The sequence below is a fragment of the Silene latifolia genome, chromosome 9, assembly GCF_048544455.1.
Source record: "Silene latifolia isolate original U9 population chromosome 9, ASM4854445v1, whole genome shotgun sequence".
NCBI classification, from domain to species: Eukaryota; Viridiplantae; Streptophyta; class Magnoliopsida; order Caryophyllales; family Caryophyllaceae; genus Silene; species Silene latifolia.
In genome coordinates, this window is record NC_133534.1 from 15513586 (window position 1) to 15534552 (window position 20967).

The following is a 20967-nucleotide window of genomic DNA, read 5'->3' on the forward strand; positions in this document are numbered from 1 at the left end:
CATAAATCCAAATTGGTTTTCCGAGATGTCTACACATCTCCTAAGCCTTTGCTCGATTACCCGCTCCCATAACTTCATCGTATGACTCATAAGTTTAATTCCCCAATAATTGGAACACTCTTGAACATCACCTTTGTTCTTGTACAAAGGGACAAGAGTGCTTCTCCTCAAGCCGATGGCATCTTGTTGCTCCTCCAAATCTTGTTGAAGAGCATGGTTACTCATTCGATCCCTTTCTCCCCGAAGCACCTCCAAACTTCTATGGGTATACCATCCGGTCCCTCTGCTTTCTTTGACCCCATCTTCCTTAACGCCTTTCTAACTTCACTCTTTTGTATTCTACGCACAAATTCCCGATTAACCATGCTTGGTGTTACCTCTACATCCCCAAAACCTTGTTCTTGATGTCCATTGAATAAATTATCAAAGTAAGAACTCCATCTAGCCTTTATTTCGTTATCCTGAACCAGAACCTTGTCGTCCATATCTTTCACACACCTAACTCTCCCAATATCTCTCGTCTTTCGGTCTCGTATGCGAGCGGTTTATAGATATCCTTCTCTCCTTCTCTCGTGTCCAACCCGGCATACACTTCTTGGTTAACTTTTGCCCTCGCATCCCGTACGGCCTTTTTAGCGGCTCGTCTAGCCTCCTTGTACTTTTCAAAGTTCTCATCACTCATGCATTTCCCCAGAACCTTATAGCATTCACGTTTAGTCTTTATCGCTTGTCTCACCACATCGTTCCACCAAGATGTGTCCTTACTTGATGGTCTATTCCCTTTAGATTCCCCTAACACCTCCCTCGCCAAATCCTTTACAACATGCTCCAATTTATCCCACGTTGCATCAATATCTTTCTCCTCGCAATCCGACCAAATATAGCTACTTCCAACCTTATCCAAAAACGCTTGTTGGTTTCCCCCATGTAGCTTCCACCACTTGATCCGTGCCTCACCGATTATCTTTCTCTTCCTCAAGTCTCTCTTACCCCGAAAATCAAGAATCACTAGTCTATGTTGTGTTGCGGCACTTTCCCCGGGTATGACCTTGCAATCGGTGTACTCTTTCCTCCACACATTCCTTACCAAAAGGAAGTCAATTTGACTAGCATTACCTCCACTTCTATAAGTCACCAAATGAGAATGTCTTTTCTCGAACCAAGTGTTCATTATACCCAAGTCATATGCCAAAGCAAAATCAAATATGTCACTTCCTGCTTCATTTCTCTCCCCGAACCCAAAACCCCCATGAATGTTCTCAAAGCCAACTCGACTAGTACCCACATGCCCATTGAGGTCACCACCAATGATCAATTTCTCTCCAATAGGGACTCGTTCTACAACCTCTTCCAAATCTTCCCAGAAGGCTCGTCGAAAAGAAGCATCCAAACCTACTTGAGGTGCGTAAGCACTTATAACCGTCACCACCTCATCCCCGACTACAAGCTTAATGCTCATAATCCTATCACTCTGTCTCGATACTTCTACCAACATATAAATATTTTTTACAGGCTCACAGTCCACTCAGTCCTTGTGCAGAAAGCCAGCAACATTGTACATATCTGCATAGGATTTCTCATCAGAGATTTAACTTTCATTTATACATTCACAAAATTTCCAAACTACTCCTACCTTGGACCAACCAAGTACCAATCAACCAATTTAGTTACTACCATTCGAAAACATCAAAGAAGTCTTAGCATTCCTATACATAAACCAGCAGACGACATCTTTCAACATGAAATCATATTAGTTATTCCAATAGGTCTCACTTGTGACGGATATCCGTCACAAGCTTGTGACGGGTCAAGTATCACCCATATGGGTAGATAAGACAAAAAGTAAAATGCATAGGGAATCACGAATGACTTGTCTTTATCCTTCAATGTGGGTTTTATTTGACCCGTCACAAATGAGAATTTGTGTAGTTATTCTATGGTTTTGTGACTAGTACCTGTAGAGTTTTACATAGAAAGAACAAACAATAATATGTTAATTTTTACCTAATTGCAGATAAAGCTAGAAACAAAAAAATTAATCCTTTCCATTTCCCCAAACGAAATGGAGGTCGATTTTTCATTGAATATGGTCCTCATGGAAAGAAATTAGTGATCCAAGTCCTCAAGCTACCTACAAAAAAACAATGTAGACGTACACCTCTCTGGCTCCCTCCAATTTTTCTTCCAGTTACTTTAAGTGATTGTAGGACTCTCAGATCAAAAAAAATTTCCCTCGCACGTGGACCACAGACAGGAAAATCCCTCGGATCATCCAGCTCAACCAAGTGCCAAACCATGAGAGTTCCAGGTCGAATTGGCAAGAAAGCCACGAGTATATTGATTGATAGTGGGAGCTCTAGTAAGTTCCTTGATGTGGGAATGGCAAATAAATTAAGGCCAGCATTAGACGCCATAAACCTACAGGCAGCATTCTGTAGCTGGTAAGGGCGTATCCAAGAGGCATCATGGACCTTATAAGATCATCAAAAAGGCGGGTATTGTCATGTACAAATTAGAGTTACCACCCAATGCCAAAATACACCGCACATTCCACGGTACACTTCGACAAGAATGATATATTGTCCCAACAGGCTCCGCTGATTATCTGACCTCTCTCTTGACTCCAGAAATGATCATGGCTAGGAAGGCGAAGGACGTCAAACGAGGAATTATCAGAGCTGACTGAGCTGGACGCTACCAAGGGAAGAGCTGAGTGGCAAACTTTAAATGACCAATTTGACGGGTACGCTACCAACCTGTTACTGTCCCAAGATGGGCAAGAAGGAATTGGATTGTTATCCGGGATAATTAAAGTCCTCCGACCAGGGTCAGCATATGAGTGGGTACGTAATCACCTCAAGTGCAAGTACACTTGCAATACCATTGGCGCTGGTGGAAATCTATGGTTCAATTATAAATAAATGCAGTATAGCATACTTAAATTGCTTATGATTGTTCTCTCCATATTCCTCAAGGCTATTAGTCTATATAAGCCATCCAAAGGGTAGAAAGATCGTCGTTTTGTCAAACGATTTCAGGGAGGATATTCCTTGTGACTGGCAGTAAACCTACGTGAAAATCATTCACAATTCTGTTTTTCGAGCTTGTGTAGACTATCAATACACATTGCACAGCCGCATTTCTTCCAGTTAAATTGCATTCCTTATTTTCCATTTAAGCTTCCTCAATCCATGAAGGCTCTACTATACTAATTCTCATCAGAAAAACACAGGCCAATTTGTAAATGTTTGATGTATGCACAATTTACGCCATTTTGAACCCCGTTCCTTGGCCATTTCAACCTTATTTGCGCCCATTTGGGCATTATTACAATTTACGCTATTTTCCATTTAAGCTTCATCAATCCATGATGTATCATGTATGCACAATTTACACAAAAATCTCTATATCTTCACAAAAACTTCACTTTAGTGCTATAAAACCTCTCCAGTCATTCTTTTTTTGCATTATTTGACCCCAAAAAATCAAAATTTCCACCCCATATTATGGAAAAAACGGGATTTTGAATTTTTTTCTTACAATCACTAATTTGTGTTTGTAATTGTTCTTGGATGTTTATTGTTAGTAATTTTATACTTGTGGAGGTTAATTAGAGTGAAGATAGCTTAGGAGAAAGGTTCTTGCTTGCTCCATCTTCTAGCAAATTGGGTCTTTTTTGTGTTCAAGTACAACAATGGCTCCCAAGAAGAGAAAGGAGACTACACCTTCTGCTCCTACTATACGATCTATTTAGGGATTTGATTCGGTTGAGTTTGCCACCGAAAATCAAAGGGACAAATTCGATTCCTTGAAAGGTAAATCTATCACTTTTACTAGATTTATTCATATCCCTACACTTTGAAAACTTGCATAGAAGAGCATACTAGGGTAATATTTGAGGGAATTGGAATGTGAGCATGTTTGAGATGTTTTATGATACATATGCTTTGCTCACATTAAAACTTTTTGAGTAGTTTTGTCTATGATGAGAGTCCGATCCCCTATGTGTTAGGATTGTTTAACAAGGGTTTTGAATTTACCTTGAGAGAATTTACAAGCAATAGTGATGGGAGGGTTAGCTACACACCTTGCCTACAAATTGTTCTCAAAGTTTGAATCCAAGTGCCTCTTTAGCTTGCACCATTGGATAAAAAAATATGGGAAAAAGTATCGATGGAAAATTGGGGGTTTGCAATTAATCCTCTTGCCTTTTGATGACCTACAAATACCTAGGCAAGAAGTACAAGGGTATGAAGATACAACGCGAGGTAAAGTAAAACTCACATCAAGTTTTCGGCGCACATTCAACGGTGCATGTCGATTATAAATTAAGAGGAACGGGGTTCAAAATAACATAAATTACGCATACATCAGTCTATAAATTGCATATTATTAAGTAAATTTACAGCCTTTACGATGTTAAATAACCAAGTCTCCATCTTTATTGACATTCCTTGAATAATTACCATGAATAGGGAGTAGACTTTTCACTAGGGAGCAATTGAGCCTCGATATGTTTGATTTATGTAATTAACTCTCTATTAAATGGGTTGTGTGGAGATTGGATGAGGTTGGTTCCGAAATTTGGACCGACTATGTTGTAGAGGGGTTCGAATAGGGCCTAAACCCTTTTCCAGTGACCGAAAGTCAGGAATCGGCTATATCCCTTTGACTAGCATTACCAAACTTAGCCTACCATGGGAGTGGAGGCTTGTAAGGTACCTTAACCATCATATTGGACTCCTAGCTCTTGGAAAAAAGAAGGAGAAAGAAGGGGCTGTGAAACGCGTGCCGATTGACTAGACTAGTAGAGTTGAGGTCCGTGGGAGTCAGACTATTTCCATTAGGCTAGGATTTCGATTCACGAACTCGTGAAAGGGGGGGGGGGGGGGGGGGATAGGCAACCTTAGGAGTTAGGATAGTCTATGATCCCGGAACGGACATAGTCACCCTACCATGAGGCGTTCCCCTTATCCAATTGATATAGGACAAAGGAGAACCCACCCCAAAAGCTAGCTCAAAGGGTGGTAGAGCCCTTGTCCTATATAAACCCCATATCAACCCTCCATTTGATCGATGTGGGACTCATGTCCCATACCATGCAATGGGATCACTCCTGTAACACCAATCGATTTAACAACCCTATAAAGGATAATCATGAGCATAAATTAGGCATATTGGCGACGAGATCAATCCCTAGGCTTCCCTTTCATTGTCTTTATTTACTTTAATTTGCATTTCATTTTAGTTAAATTAGTTCATTAGATAAACAAACTTCAATTTGGATCGACTTAGCTAAATATAAAGTTAAAACTAACTAGTACTCATTGCTCAACGATTCTCGTTCACTTGTTAGGTTATTTAAACTACATCGGTGCTCCATGCAAGCTTTCCATATGGGCCAGATGTGCGTCCACTATTTTTATTTATTTTTTTCCCATCAGCGTATTTACTACCGTCTTCCCTATCTCTCTCATCATTGTACTCCATTATTTCCTACTCTTAATGCTAACTATTCATAATTCTAATAAAAAATAGGAAACAAAAACTAAGACAGTATTTAGTAAAAATTCACATTGTAATCAAGGAGTATCTAAACCATGTTGAACAACAACATTATTTTCTTTACTACATAGTGACAAGAAATGCAAAAGCACAAGTGAAAGAAACACAAGAATATCAAAAGAGAGTATATTTTCCATCACAAATTCTCATTTGTGATGGACACTTTTTGTCACAAACTTGTGACCTCTCACAAGCTGTAAGTGGAAGAGCAAGTGGGAGAATAAGTAGGAGAGGGGTTGTGAAAGGTCACAAGCTTGTGATGGTCATTGGTCACAAGCAAGACCTTCTGGTTTTCCATTTAATCACACCACTTAGCATAAACGATTAACAGAAACTGAGACATTGACATCATGGGATAAACAATTTGCTCGGACACATAAGCACACATCAAACTAACTACGACACGCAAGATTATGAAAAATGTTGGGAGCAAAAAAATTACCAGGCTGAAGTCCAGTGGCAAATAACCATCCTCATGTAAAAATGAAGCTGATGAGCACAAGAAACCTGATTATCACAATTAGAGTATCCATGCCCATGAGCAGCACCATACATTGCACTACCCAAAAACCCATCAAACTGAAAACTCGCCATAGCTGGAAAAAAAACCCACCAAGCCCAGTCTCAGCTCCCATACTCATATTCTCAAACCTCGAACGCGTCATAGGCATAAACTGGTCTATTTCAGCTGCTCCAGACCAGTCTGTTGCGGAGGAGTCTCAGGCCATTTCCCAGACATGCGGCTAGGGATCTCAAAAGCCAGAACTGGCCTCGTCCGTGGATCGGAAGATAATTTGCCCCTACCATAGAGGGGCACAAGCTATTTACACAAACAAGACCAACAAATAAATGTCCGCATAATAGCTCTTTCACAAACACGTCTAGCACGTTGAACACACATTTTCTTTTTCTTTTTTTTTCATAAAAGAATTCCTGAAAGTAGTACTCCGGCATATCTGAGGCCCCACTATCCCTCATAGGAGTACTAATCCACACCTTCTAGTGCTTTGTTCGGTTAAGCAGTTTCTCATATAGAGCTCTGGTGTTTTTATGTTCACCCTTTGATATCCTGCCACACCAACTATGGCCTATCCAATGCAGGTTGGGCAATGGCAAGTTCATAGATGAACGTGCTCTATCCGTCTCATACAAAGATCTCTCTAGTGCAGCATATTAAGTCCATGCATAGCATTTTCCTGGCGACCACTGTAGATACTTCGCGTACAACTTTCGACACCAATCTATATTTCCTAGTTCCAACTCTATTACAATGTACTTCTGGAAAATCTTGTCCTTTGGAGCCATCCCAATAGCATTTCCTAATAAATGTGGTGCACCATTGAGAAGCAATTGCCGTATCCCAAACTGAGCTGCCAACAGCCGCATCTTTGCAAAGGAGAATTTGCAGTGGGGAATTACGATCACTCATTGCAGCGTAAGCCAAACATGATGAAAGGCAGCCACCCCACCCTTACTCATCAGGCTGCCATTGCATCCATCTATAAAATACCTGTCTAGCGCCAGCCACATTGACAAGCATTTCATACATACGAGCCACAACTGATCTATTCTAGGCAGCAATGAGGCAATACAGTCCCACACATTCCGTGTGTGGTTCACATTTCCATACTTCATCTCCATTTCCGCGTATTTCAGCCACAATGTGTGATTCCTAAAATTAACCTTGATGGCTCTCTCCCAAACAGACTGGGCACGCTCTAAGTCCGTCTGTGATTCTCTCCAAAACCCTCCCTCTACCGCATCTCGTACCCTTTAGCTTTACTACGACGATAATCAGCAAGCTCAGTCTATTGTGATGAATACATAAATCATTAATCATCTATTTCTAGCTAGGAAACACAATCCTATTGAATATCTATTTTCATAATGGTTTCGAATTAAAAAGGGTAGCATTACTTCCTGCCATTTCCTAAACTAGGAAACACAATCTTATTGAATATCGCTACTGAATCCCAATAATGCTACCCTTTTTTTAATTCGAAACCATTATGAAAATAGATATTCAATAGGGGTGTGTTCCCTAATTTAGGTAAAAATGGTACTATACCCAATAAAACCGGTACGAATCACGATTAGATAAAATGGCTACGCTTATCATGAAAATAGATATACAATTAAAGAGTTGAGAGAGAAAGAGGAGAAATACTTGCCTGTTGGATTGTGGAAAGACTGGGAACAGTGAAGTGCACGAATGAATGGAATGATGTGAATTGTACTCCGTAGGACAACTCCATTCAGTTTTCAGCAGAAGAAGGTTACAAGAACTGAAGTGTAAACTATTGACCCCTTACGAAGGGAGTAAGCCTATATAAAAGGCCCAAGAGCGTCGCAAAAAGAACGAGTTGGGCCGAATCGGGCTAATGGTTTGGGCCATTTGTTCACTTCTACTCTCACTTAGCCATGTTTTTTTGGCTTAATTTCAGATCATTTCAATTCAATTTAACTCTATTCAATTCATTTCTGTTCAGATTCAGTCTGTTCTATTCAGCTCATCTCTATAAAAAATTAATTCTTACTTCAACTTTAGTCGCTTTTGTTCAGCTCATCTCTTCAAAGAATGAACTCTTACTTCAGTTTCCTGAAACCCGACTCAATAGCACCCCGAAAATTGGGTGAACCGAAACCGACCCGGCCCGAGCTCAAACCGACAACTGAAAATTACCTTATATGTTCAACTTGAACCCAACCTGAACCGACCCGAACGGATCCTATGACCCGATATTTACTCAACTCGATTTTGACCTGATAGAAAAATTAGCTTTAATAATGGCCAAATAAGACCAAATTGTTGTTTTCTTAATTTTTAAGCTTAAAACTAAAATAAATACATCTTTAACTTAAAACTAAAATAAATACATCTTTAACTTGTTTTAACATGAGACTATCAATTATATTAAGATATAATAATATATTTATAACCTGGCCCGTTAGTTACGCGAACTGAACCTGACTTGACACGTCACCCGATTATGACCCAACATGAACAGTAGCAAACCCGAACCTATTTTTGACCCGGCACAATCCAAATCCAATGTGACCCGAGTCCCAGCCCACTTTAACCTTACTTATAAACGACCCGAGTGATCCAATTGCTTCATCTACTTTTGGAGTAGAAATAATTCACGTAGATTATTTGGAGTTGAAAAAAATATTTTGCATTAACTTCGAATTATTCCCTCTTTTCATTTAATTTTTTTACTTTCTTTTTTTGTGTAGCATATTTTAATCAAAGATAAATAAATGACTCAATTCGCACCTTAATTGAGGACTCAAATCTGACACGAAGCCCGAATTGACCCGACCCTATTTAATCCGACCCAAAAATTTAATATCACAACCGGGTCGTTATCCCCAAATAACTTGAAAACAACCTACCCGAAAATAACCGAACACGAACTCACTTGGCCGAATTCTTACAAACCAAAATTCGAATTGATCAGACCTAAACCCGAGCTGATTCATTTACCCGGTCTAAACACACGGGTGACACAATATTTTCTCTTATTTTTTTTGCCACACTTTCCAATTTCTCATCCTCTGCCTCTCTTTTTCTCCACATCAAAGAGGATGTTGTGTTACCAATCGTTGGTTGGCGCAGTGTTGCGCTTGGTAGGGAGGTCTGCGGATCGATCCCCCACAACTGCGATTGGGAGTGGTTTAAATACCGTAATCCTTGGACACGCCCCGAAATCCGGATTAGTCGGCCCAGTGTGGTTCGGATTACCGGATGGTTTAGACCAAAAAAAAAGAGGATGTTGTGTTGTTTCTCTCATTTCCGCCTTTTAACTAGGACCACATTACGCTTTTTCTCTCTTATATTACACAAAGGCCAAGATAAGGACATACTCTATTAATAGAGGAACTTCAAAGAGGATACTAAGAGAATGTATCCACGTTGTAGAGGATATCCTCTTAAATGAGAGAGAGTACTAAGAGGATGGTGTATCCTCTTCAATGTGGATGCTCTGAAAGCTTTTTTTTTTTTTTTACTTGTCCACATAGCACATAACAAACCAAATCATTTTATTAGTGCCATTTGTCTCTATTTTTCCTGAACTTCCACATATGACATATGTGACAAATATTTTCTAATGGATAAGTTTTATGAAGCTAAAGTTAGTCTCATATAGTATGAGACCATTTCATTACACTACCTCAAATTTATACCAATGTTTGCATGATTCACAAATATTCGAGGACGATTTTAAATTAATTGGGATCTTCTTCATTTGTTCCTTTCTTAATTTACTTTTACTTCTTTCTTACGGTCCAAATTTTATTTCCAACGATTTAACGATCAATAATTATTTACGGAGGTTGAGAGTAATATAGATAAAAATTTATTTAGTAGAGAAAATGAAAGGAAACCGGGAGAAAAAGATAAGTAAAGAATTCATACTCATTTTGAATTATGCGAGCATGGTATAAATTAAACTATCAGATTTTAAAACAAGCAAATAAATACTCGTAAATTCACGTTTTTAACGTCTCACAACGGTCCACAATTTACAAGTCATTTTTCGTCACAAACAAAAAAAGTCGATAAATACAGTTGTAAGTTGTAACGGCTCATAACTATATTCCGAGTAAAAACATGGTACATGCATTGAAAATTTGAAATGGTGGTAAACATAACTACCTCAGAAGAAGCCTTCACTTAGAAATAACAGACACATGCACATCAATAAACAACCATTTCGTGGCTCACGAAAAATGACATGAAATGGCAAATGGTACGTTTTAAAGGATGCATGCTTGTATACTGTGTATCCATCACAAAATTGTGCATTTTTTCGGCGTTAAAAATGTAATAAAGTTGTTGCATAGTATATCACATTATCACCTCGATCTTCTATGAAAGCCAGGCAGGTTAAAGTCTTCCTTAGAACAAGCCTTCCCTTGGTAAAAGCTCCCTATATGCATGTCACTATGTCAGTTTGCATTTGATATAGAGGACATTCTTCACTCACTCCCATTTCTCATGTACAAAGGAGATTGGTATTTTAGTTTTACAAATGTAAGACGGGATTATCGGTCTTAACCTTAAAATAGGTCAAGTATCCTCTTAGATGACATTCTTGGATTTAGTATTTCATTTGATTCTATAGTGTGGTTTACGTCGATGAACAAGGGATTTTATTAGGCAAAATTAGTAAAAATTTAGCTGGAACTTGAAAAATTAACTGATACGTTTTATTTGGTAAGACAGCTTCAAACAAACAAATTATGGAAAATATATATTCCTTGATGTCAACCAAATATATTTTGTCAATTTCAAATTAAAGCTAACATACATAGGAATCAAATTCCTTAGCTTATTACCAACCAAACATATTTTGGCAATTTCAAAGCTAATATATTTAGGAATCAAACTTATTTGATTTGATATTTGATATGTAATTTCCTACATGATTTGATACTTTATATTTATATGTTCTCAATGTCACTTAAAATAAGATCTTTAATTATCTTATTTGATTTGCTATTTTGACCAAGATCTTTTTGAGACACCGACTTTTAGCTCCGTTTGACACAAAATTAATATAGAATTGATGTACGAAAGACTAATTCATGTGATAAAATATTTGAAGAAAAGTATATTTAATGGTTGTTTGATTATTCCACACACGTGAATTGGGATTTATGAAAATATGGAATTATTAAAATTGTTTATGTTTGTTTGCAAAAAAACATGAAAATAAGGATGAGTAAAATAATACGAGTATTGCATGCAGGGGCGAAGCCAGGATTTTTAATTTGGGGTAGCGGAAATTTCGAAACTTTTTGGGGCCTTATAAATATCGATACATCGGTTAACTTACTTTTTTTGAGAAAGACGATCGATTAACTTACTTATATAATATTTTCAACGTATTTTTACTTGTATGTAGTATTATTGGCCTTTAATTCAAAAGATTTGCATAACAAAGACGATGAAAATAAATATTGTAGTCTCTAATAGAACGCTCGGAAGATTCAATCATAATAAGATAATTTGAAGAAAAAACATTTAAAAGGTAAATAAGAAAAAAAAAATCTGAAAACACCTTTTTATTCCCATAGTGCTACAATACTCTTTAAATAAAAAAAAAAGGGAAAAACGCTTCAAGCAGTAGTCGAACTCGGGTCTGCTCCATAAATAACCAACATCTTTGCCACTAGACCCATTAAAGTTTGTATATTGATTGTATGCACTGGTTTGTATTTATCTATAACAATTATTTGGGGTTGCAGAAGCCAACCATTGCAGCCGATATTTTTCAGTTTGGGGTTGCATTTGCCACCCTTTGCAACTACGTAGATTCACCCCTGATTGCATGTGCCCGGGGGTAATACGAGTAAACCAAAGTGGCTTGAGTATAGTGGAGTGCGGGAGTGCCTCAAAGCGTTGCAAATTGGCAACGAATTGAGAGGTCCCGGGTTCGACTCCCTACACGGGAGTGCTGCGGTTACCTGTCATCCTAAGGGATGTCTTACCTGGCACACGTGGTTTGCAGGGTATTGCATGTGCCCGGGGGGATTAAACCCCTCGTCAAAAAAAAAAAAAAAAAAAAAAAACGAGTATATGAGCATTGACCATTTCAAAAGACTAATTATCTGAACTATCAAACGGTCTCAACATAAAACGAGTAAATGTCAATATTTTATAATAAAATGTTACCATGATAAAATGTTATAATTAATATTGTCATTTATAGTAACATAAAACTGATGACAACATTTTAATAGGAAAGATTTCAAAAGCCCCTCCCATCTGCTCTCTCACTTAAAGATTGTGAGGGTCATAAGCTTGTAACGAAAAATATATGTCAGTGTTAGCACCTAATTTAGTTAAGGTACTAAATTAATTATTTTAAGGGTATGTGGGCCTATATACTAAAGAATAAGTTTTTGGGTCTGGTCATGTTGATCCACATCCACATTGAAGTTAAACGAAGTCCAAGGAGGAGAACGTCGGGGATGCTATATCAAGCGCCTTGATGAAGTTTCAAGAAGACTCGGCGTTTATTCAACCGCCTCCCTACTAAGGAGTAGTTACCAAGGAGTCAAATTTTGCCTATATAAAGCATTCATCCAAGCAAGCAACACACACAACTCAAACAACAACAACTACACCTTAGTCTATCTTTAGATCATAGATTCTTAGTATTAGATTAGATTAGCATTAGCCTTAGACGTAGCACGGAGCGCCCATCCGATCATGGAGGTAATCACTAATCAATCTTCTTTCCCTTAGTTTGTAATTTAGCAATCACAAATACTCTTGTGAAGACTCTAGTAGATGTTGTGTTATTGAATCTTTCTTGATATAAAAAGCCAATAATTGAGCAACCCATTTTTGATTGTATATTGGTGTAGATCCGCTCTACCAAATCTCCTCTCCCCTCTCTCTAGAAAAACCTAAAACAAAACCCATTGTTTCCGCCGCCTCCACCAATCACATACACTCCCCCCTTCTTCACCTACCTGATCGTCGGTGATGGGCTCATCCAAGGGCTTGTCTCCGGCGATCCCCCACATCTCCCACCTCGTTTAACCCTTTATGGACCCCACCCTTTTTGATCTCGGGTCGGACACCTCGTTGTTTTAGGCCGATCGTGGTTGCTACTTTAACCATGGGACACCCATCCCTCCGATTCCTCGTCCTGTCGCTGAAATACGTACATGCAATGAAGGGGTGATCCCCTTTCCTCCACCCCTGGTAAGTCTCTTGTTGTCCGGCCTTTTTTCGGCCTCCGTGGTGGTTGTGCCGATGTGGTTTCTGACGAGCTTCGTCTTTTGTTGTGTCTGTCTTTGAATCTTGCTTTTTGGGTCGGTTAGGACCGATTGGTGATCCCCCCATCTCCCCCACCAATCGGTTTCTTGCCCGGTTTTTATGCGGTTTGTATTTGGGTCGGATTTTGGTCCGATTGGTGATCCCCCCCACTTCCCCCACCTTTCGGCCCAGTTTCCTTGTAGTGTCGGGTTAAGAGCTTAGCTCTTCGGGTCAGTTTGGACCGTTTGGTGATCCCCCCATTTCCCCCACCAATGGGTCCCCTGTCCTGTGTGTCGGTGTTGGTGTTGGTTGCATGTACGGCGGTGGTCCTGGGAGGCTTTGTGTGGTGAAATGGGTGTCTTTTGCTGGTTTGTGGCTGTTGACCGGAATGTCAGTTTTTTTCTTCTATGTCGTCATTTGTGTGTTGCGTTGGTGTCCGTCTTAGTCGGGTGGTGTGAGGTCTTTGATTTGGTGTTCTTTTCGTGGGAGATGCTTGGTAGGTGGAGTTTGGGTTTTGGCTGTGTTTTTGGTTGGGAGGGATGTGGTGGTTTCCACTACTGTTAAATGGATTTTTCCTGTTTTTTGTGTCTTCGAATAAATTTAGCCTTATTTTCAAGGATATTTTGGGTGTCCTGTCTCATTATCCTTGGGTGGTTGGCTATCGATTGGTGTCTGGTTCGGGTTGGATCCGTCGGAAGACGGTGCTTTAACGCATTTATGGACAGAAGATTGGTCGAGGAGAATCCTTTGAGGTGGTTTGTGTACAAGTTGGGTTTGTTGGTCTGTCGTTCGTGTGACTGTAGAGTCCGTTTGTCTTGGTGTAGGAGTTCATACTCCATCGGATGCAGCCTGTTGTCTGTCATCCACCATCCCTTTCTACGCTCTTGTGGCGTAAGTGCACCACGCCCTCGTCACTCCGCAACTCACAGGTATCGAAGGCTTCCAGAAAATGTTAGCTGCTGGCACAGCGTCGATAAGGTGTCTTGCGCCCACTATTTCGTACTCCACCAACTTGCTTTTGCTACCAGACATGGTCTTTGGCTAGGTTTCAATTTTCGTATAGTAGTGTTGTGTACTTACAAGTGTAATAAGGGCGTAGTTTGCCTGAACGTTATGTAGGTGTACCTTTCTTTACTGCTGCCAAAAAAAAAAAAAAAAAAAAAAAGTATCGTTGGAGATTCTTGTATTTAAGTTCGAGAATTATATCATTCATCCTTGAGCGCTAAATTATTATAAGTAATTTAGCTTTTTGTTAGATTACACATTTATAACCGTGTCTCAAACCCCTGCATTAAAAAGTGGATTATAAAGTATAGAAGGATAGTTACGATCTCCAGGATACCCAAACCGTTAGGGTGCAAACCCATGTCCCACATCGGTAGAATAAAGATGAAAGTTCATCTTTATAAGTGTCTAGAAAATATAATAGTACGAGGCCTTTTGGAAAGGAGCCCAAGAGTAAATCTGTGCGGGCTTGGCCCAAAGCGGAAAATATCGTATTATTATAGACAGTGAACACCGATGCAGCAGAGGCCCAACACGGGATATTCACGCTTCCGCACAACAAGTGGTATCAGAGCCCCAAGGTTCGACTTGGGCTAGACACGAGGATGCATCAGCAGGTCCAAGACTTGAAGGTGGGCATGGAACTTCTAGCTCTGAAATGGCAGACCCGGTCCAGGGTATATTGGATGCAGAGGATGCTTGATATGCATGTGTAGCAAATTCCCAAGAAAGGCATATGGACATGCAGGCTCAGAAGATGATGGTCCTTGATTTGAGGAGAGGATTGTTAAGGTGCAAACCCATGTCCCACATCGGTAGAACAAAAATGAAAGTTCATTTTTATAAGTGTCTTCAAAATACAATAATACGAGGCTTTTTGGGAAGGAGCCCAAGAGTAAATCCGTGCGGGCTTGGCCCAAAGCGGACAATATCGTATTATTATAGACAGTGAACATCGATGCAACAGGGGCTCAACACAGAATATTTACGCTTCCGCACAACACAAACAAACACTCACAAATGAGAATTTGTATTCCAATAAACGTTTATGTTCTATACAAGTATCTGACAAGCACAAGTTGAAAGTTCTCTTGGCCGGTAGTACTTGGTAGCGTACTCATTTGCTGTCTTCCCATCATATGAGCTGCTTGCGTACATTATTTATTCCACAATTGGTCTCCCTTGTGACGGGTTACCATTTGTGACGGATATTTTGTGAGATAAAATGGTAACAAAATGGGTTAGTGGAGAAAGGGGACCACATGAATAGTGTTGCAGAGAGAGAAAAAGTGGGTACATTGTGAGGTAAAATGGTATCCGTCTTCAGCTTGTGACGGATATGTCATGTCTTCAATGAGAATTTGTGTTTATTCCATGCTTCTCAAGTCTCAACACATCAACTTGGTTTCGCCTCCAATCATTCAATTTGACTATTCTCCGTTGCAAACACGATTTGTTTTTTTGTTACGGCTATCTTAGACCCTGTTCTTTTGTGCTTAATGAAGTTGAGCTGAAGTGAATTAGAGTGAATTGAATGGTGTGAAGCAGTTCATCTCACACAGTAAATCAGTAAATGCGCTTATGTACGAGTAATATTTTTTCCTTTTTTGAAGACAAGTTTGTATTTATTGTTTAGTACGAAAAATAATAAAACGATAGATTAATTATAATTCGATAGCTAAAACAAGCCCAGTTCATAGACTATACATCTGAGGTAGTACCTCTTATTGTTTATTTTCTGAGTTTTATTTTAAAGTTTTAGAGCTCTGCTTTAGTATAAAGTTTTTGAGCACATTTACTAAAACATTACACTAAAAAAATATAATATTGCTCAAAAACTATATTTATAAATGTTAATATGCTCAGAAAAAATGTGTATATGCTCAAAAACTACAAGGTCTGAGGTACTACCTCAGATGCGTAATCCTTTTTCTCAAACAAGCCAGATTAAATAAAATTCTCCATTCATAAAAACTCCACAAAGAGTCTAGATTATTATTGAAAATACTATAGATTTTTTTGTCTATGTCATTAATGGTACATCTCAATAGGATAATACATTAAGCATACCCTAAAAAAAAGTTGATTAGTACACTCATAAATCTTAAGAGCAGAAAAGTTTAAGAACCAAAAATGATTTCCTCTCAATATCTTTACACAAAGCCGCAGGTGACTGACTATAATCATCACACAATTAAAGGATTATATAATTTCCTCTTAATTAAAAGAATTAGACAATCCCATATTATTATTTCACTCTTCCGAGTAGCTAATTAACCTTATGATGATAATCGTACTTAATCAACCTAGCATCATCTAGCGGAGATGGCGAAGAATAATGACGGGGATAAAACGCTTTCCTAAGCTCTTCATATTTCTCAAGATTGAACCCTTGAGCCTCCATAAGCCGTTTCTGCTTGGAGTTGAAGCGGCTTTGGAAGAACCCTTCAAAGGAGGGCTCTTTCATTGTCCTAATAAAAAATGTATAACCAATCATGAAATAACCGGAAGTCACATAGAAGCAAATCGGCTCCATCACATCCCAGGAAAGTTCCCAAAATGTTAGCCTCATAAACGCCGCCGTTTGGACCACCATGTAACCCAACCCAGCCCACAATTCTCGACGGACCAATGCATCGGCTTTCTGATCAATCTCAGCCTTTTGCTCCTCCATCAGCTCCAACTCTATTTTCCTCGGGTCGTTGGGGTCCACCGACACAGGAGGCGTGACTAGGCTATGAATGGCTTTCGCTACCTGTAACCAAAGAATAGATTTTTTAAATATCTTGTCATCAACCCCTTAGTCAAACAATATTATTTGACACGAGGACGTGTTTAAGTATCAGTCTCGGCTATTTTTATATTTTCGATAAAAACAAAGACGCCAAGTGTCGTAATCATTATGTGAATGCGTATGCATACACAATGGATGAAAGCTAAATAATAAACAAATTAAATGTGAATACATCATCATACATGGATGATGACAAATTAAAGGTAGTTTTCTTGCAAAAGGATACGGTGCATTTTCAATCAAAAAATCAGGTTAAAATTGGCTGATGGAAGCAACCAAGTAAGTATCCACCGCTATCAAATCAAAGCCAAAGAAGAAAAAATAAATATTGACCCTAATTTAAATATAACAGAAATAATATTTAAATTATTTATTACCTATAAACAGAATACTGATGACCAATTGACCAGGTTCATATTGAACGTCAAGAAAAAAAAAAAGCATGTTCAAAGGCTCAACGCACAAAATGGACTGATTCCGACAAGAGATACGACTTACGGTGTTCTTTTACGAAAAGAGTAAATGTGGTCGTCTTAAAATAAATATTCTGAGGAGAGTTACGTTTTATGAATGTACTTAATCTAACAGGCAACAATCACGTATTAATCCGCGTAAATCAAATCAAAGCAAGTAAATATTACTCCGTATTATACAGATGTTTGGTAGTTTAGCGGTTAAGTTGTCAAATGTCAACACGACAATTGAAACCCTATAGGCATAAAAATCTCAGATTTTGTTTCGAGGGGCCTAATTTTCCCATCTACTCATTTACTTCCAAAAGTACCAAAAAATATGGACTTGTAATTTGTAACTCCCCTACGTCTACCAAATTAAAAGTTCCTCTCACTAATTTCACGCCCATTTTTGAAAAATAAAGCTAATTTTGAACTAATTCTCCCCGGTTATAACAAAATTAAAGATCGATTCATCTTTTTTTCCGTCTCACAAATCTTATTTTCTAGTATTGTTTTTTTACCCGTTCCACTCGATTATTTCCTCCCATTTTATCCAAATTTTTTCCTTCCTGGAAAAAAAAAATTCCAGAAAATTCTAAAATTTGGTGGAACAAGCTGGGAATAACAGATCGGATTAGCGTGTAGAACCCTTTTAGATCTGCAGTACCAATGTTCTAATTTCCTGTTCATAAAGAGGAACGATAACACAAATTAATCGATTTATCTAACTCAAACATAAAAACGAGTAACACGGTAACACGAAACAAGATTAAATTAAATAAAATTAAATTAAATACCAACCTGATGAGGGCGCAAACAGACCGAATTCCCCAAAACAATAACCGAACCGGAATCATCCAAAGTTTGTGCAAAATGAACCGCTTGATCTTTATTTCCACCACAAAATTCCTCAATTAATCCTACAAATTCCTTATAATTCACCCAATCTTTCTCAACTTCTCTCAATCTTCCCCTAATCATCTCCACTTGCGTCGCTCGCAACACTTTCCTCACTTCCTTCACCGTCAATCCTTCCGGTTCGACCACAACCGGTTCCGGATCCGACCGAACCGGGTCGAGTTTCGGGTACGATACCAAACCGTCTAGGTTCAGCCTCCCCCTCGTAATGTCCATCCCTCGCAACGTCTCAGACAACGCCTCTCCACTCATCGGAAACAACCGCATCGCCACCGTACCTGCCGCCGCAGATTGACTCATTGGCCGGCGGGGTTTGGTCGGGTCAGAGCTGAATCCGGTTCGGGTCGGGTTCGGGGTCGGTTCGGGGAGTTGGGATTTGCCGGTCGGGTTCCTGCAAAGAGTTGGTGTTGAGAATCGGGAAAGGTTAAATAATCGCTGTACAAGCGTTTTCTTGAACGCCATTGCGGTATAAAACTAGTAAAAAAAATAAATTCGGTTTTGGTTGAGATAGTTCTCGATAAATATAAAATGTTACGAAGACATGGAAGATATAATGTCGTATCGGGTTTATGAGAATGGAGAAGTGGGTTGAGACGCTTATATAGGTCCCGAGGGTATGGGAAGATAAGAGAGACAACCCAGCTATTGTAACAAACCAACAAATGAAAAATTAAAAAATAATATTAATTAAAATATTAAAATAATGGAAATGAAACGTTTTATTTTTCTTTTCCTTTTTTTCATTTGTTGGGAGTTTTGTTGTTCGAATATGCTTACGGCAAAAAATTATGTTCCTTTTAATTACGTCAAGTACGTGGGGATTGTAGCCTTACACGTGTTAGGCTGATGATGAAGTGATTTTTGACCTTTGATTTGGATTTTTTACTTGGGTTAAACTCGTGTGATTGTGATTTGGTCAATGAAGGATAAAAAATGTGAATGAGTTACATTAAGAATTTAAGATATTATAATCTAAAGTTTTTGTTTAAGATGGTAATATTTGCTGTAATGATGAAACGGATTTAAATAATACCATTTGATCAAGGTCGCGCTTTAGGTAGCACAAAAGACTTATTTTATTATGATCACATTGTATTTAAATTCGTTCTACTATTAAAATGGATACGGTCTTCTTAAGCAAGATTAACTGATTACAATTGCACTGATAATGGTCTTATTAGACGTTTTTATACAAGGATATATATGGATCGTATTCTAAATAGTTGGGAAATGTTTTATAGAAATTTAGAATGATACCGACTTAAAAAAAAGGCTAATTGCTATAATTTGTACGAGTAGGTCATATTACGATTTCATATGAAATAATTGCAAAATTATCTAATAAAGATATTGCTTGAATAATGTTAATCGTATTCACGTTTCGTTAGTTTAGAGTTCAAACACATCTTCTATAATCAACGTAATATAAAATATGTTTTAAAACGGTTAGACTATTGTGTGATGGCAATATTATCTCGCTTATAATTTGATTTTAACACTCGTAATTGTGAAATAGTCAATGGAGTAAGATATAAAACGTGAGTGAGTTATATGAGGATAAAAATAATAAAAATTATTTAAATTTATAATTAGCCTCAATTTCTGGTGTGGTAACGCAATGCTGACGAGGATAATTAGAAAAAATAGTAGGATTGAATAAAATAATAATGCTAATTTGTAGGGAGATTTTGTTGTATTAAATGTTGAATGTAGCCGTTCACGCAAACGTGTCGCCACATATATGTCTCATGTATATCAAGAGCAGCAAACTAATTTAGAATGGATTAGTGTGTAAATACGTTTAACAGATTGCATTTAGTCATTTTATTAGAAGGAAATTAAATTAGCAAATGAAGGAAAGTAATTATCTTGATACTATAACAAAAAGAAGCTAAATCTTGATTATTCGTGAAGACTCGACATCGTCTACCAACTACTCAACAATGTTTTGTAGGGAAGGATTTATTACTCAATCTACTAACCTAAAAACAGAAAAATATAATTGATTATAACCTTCCCCAATTACTACCTCATCATATTGGAGCTTTTTTGCATTATATAACTGACAAAACATATTAAAGGGGAAAAAGATGAGTTCAAAATCGTAAAAATAATGTTTCGAAATCGTAAAAATGTATTAAGACACTGTTCTTTAGGATTAAAATTGTCTGAATTGATCCGAACTGAATTGAGCTTAATGGGCCTGAACTGAAATTAATTGATCTGTACTGAACTAAATTTATTGAATAATAAGGATAATAATAAGCCGAATTCAGCTGACCTTAACTAAATTTAAAAGACCTGAATTGAACTGGACTGATCTTATAAGAGCTGAAATTAAGTTCTAACAAGGTTTAAGGGAATCAAAATTAAATCAAACTTTAAAAAAATACGAGTTAATAAACATCTTTAAAGACTATGTTTGGAAAACCAAATAAAATAGTTCATCTAAA

The 20967-nt window shown here is 38.1% G+C and overlaps 2 protein-coding genes across 2 annotated transcripts; both read right to left on the reverse strand.

Moving 5' to 3' along the window:
- Positions 1-490: 490 nt before the first annotated feature.
- LOC141600622 (uncharacterized) lies at positions 491-7865 on the reverse strand. Its single transcript, XM_074420867.1, has 3 exons — positions 7737-7865; positions 6008-7373; positions 491-1563 (listed from the first exon to the last, which is right to left on the reverse strand). The coding sequence occupies exon 3, from the start codon at positions 1493-1495 to the stop codon at positions 491-493; it is 1005 nt and encodes a 334-aa protein (XP_074276968.1). The 5' UTR covers positions 1496-1563; positions 6008-7373; positions 7737-7865.
- An 8429-nt stretch (positions 7866-16294) lies between these two features.
- LOC141599208 (calcium uniporter protein 2, mitochondrial-like) lies at positions 16295-19279 on the reverse strand. The gene is made up of 2 exons (XM_074419153.1): positions 18398-19279; positions 16295-17102 (listed from the first exon to the last, which is right to left on the reverse strand). Exons 1-2 carry the CDS (start codon positions 18974-18976, stop codon positions 16617-16619), a joined length of 1065 nt encoding a protein of 354 aa, XP_074275254.1. The 5' UTR covers positions 18977-19279; the 3' UTR covers positions 16295-16616.
- Between the last annotated feature and the right edge of the window lie 1688 nt (positions 19280-20967).

What these genes read in the sequence shown, in the direction of transcription:
- LOC141599208 (XM_074419153.1), bottom strand. Translation starts at nt 18,976, where the DNA reads ATGGCGTTCAAGAAAACGCTTGTACAGCGATTATTTAACCTTTCCCGA. An exon ending in TCTGTTTGCGCCCTCATCAG is followed by an intron (nt 17,103 to 18,397) that starts GTTGGTATTTAA and finishes CTTTGGTTACAG; the next exon opens with GTAGCGAAAGCCATTCATAG.
- LOC141600622 (XM_074420867.1), bottom strand. Translation starts at nt 1,495, where the DNA reads ATGTTGGTAGAAGTATCGAGACAGAGTGATAGGATTATGAGCATTAAG.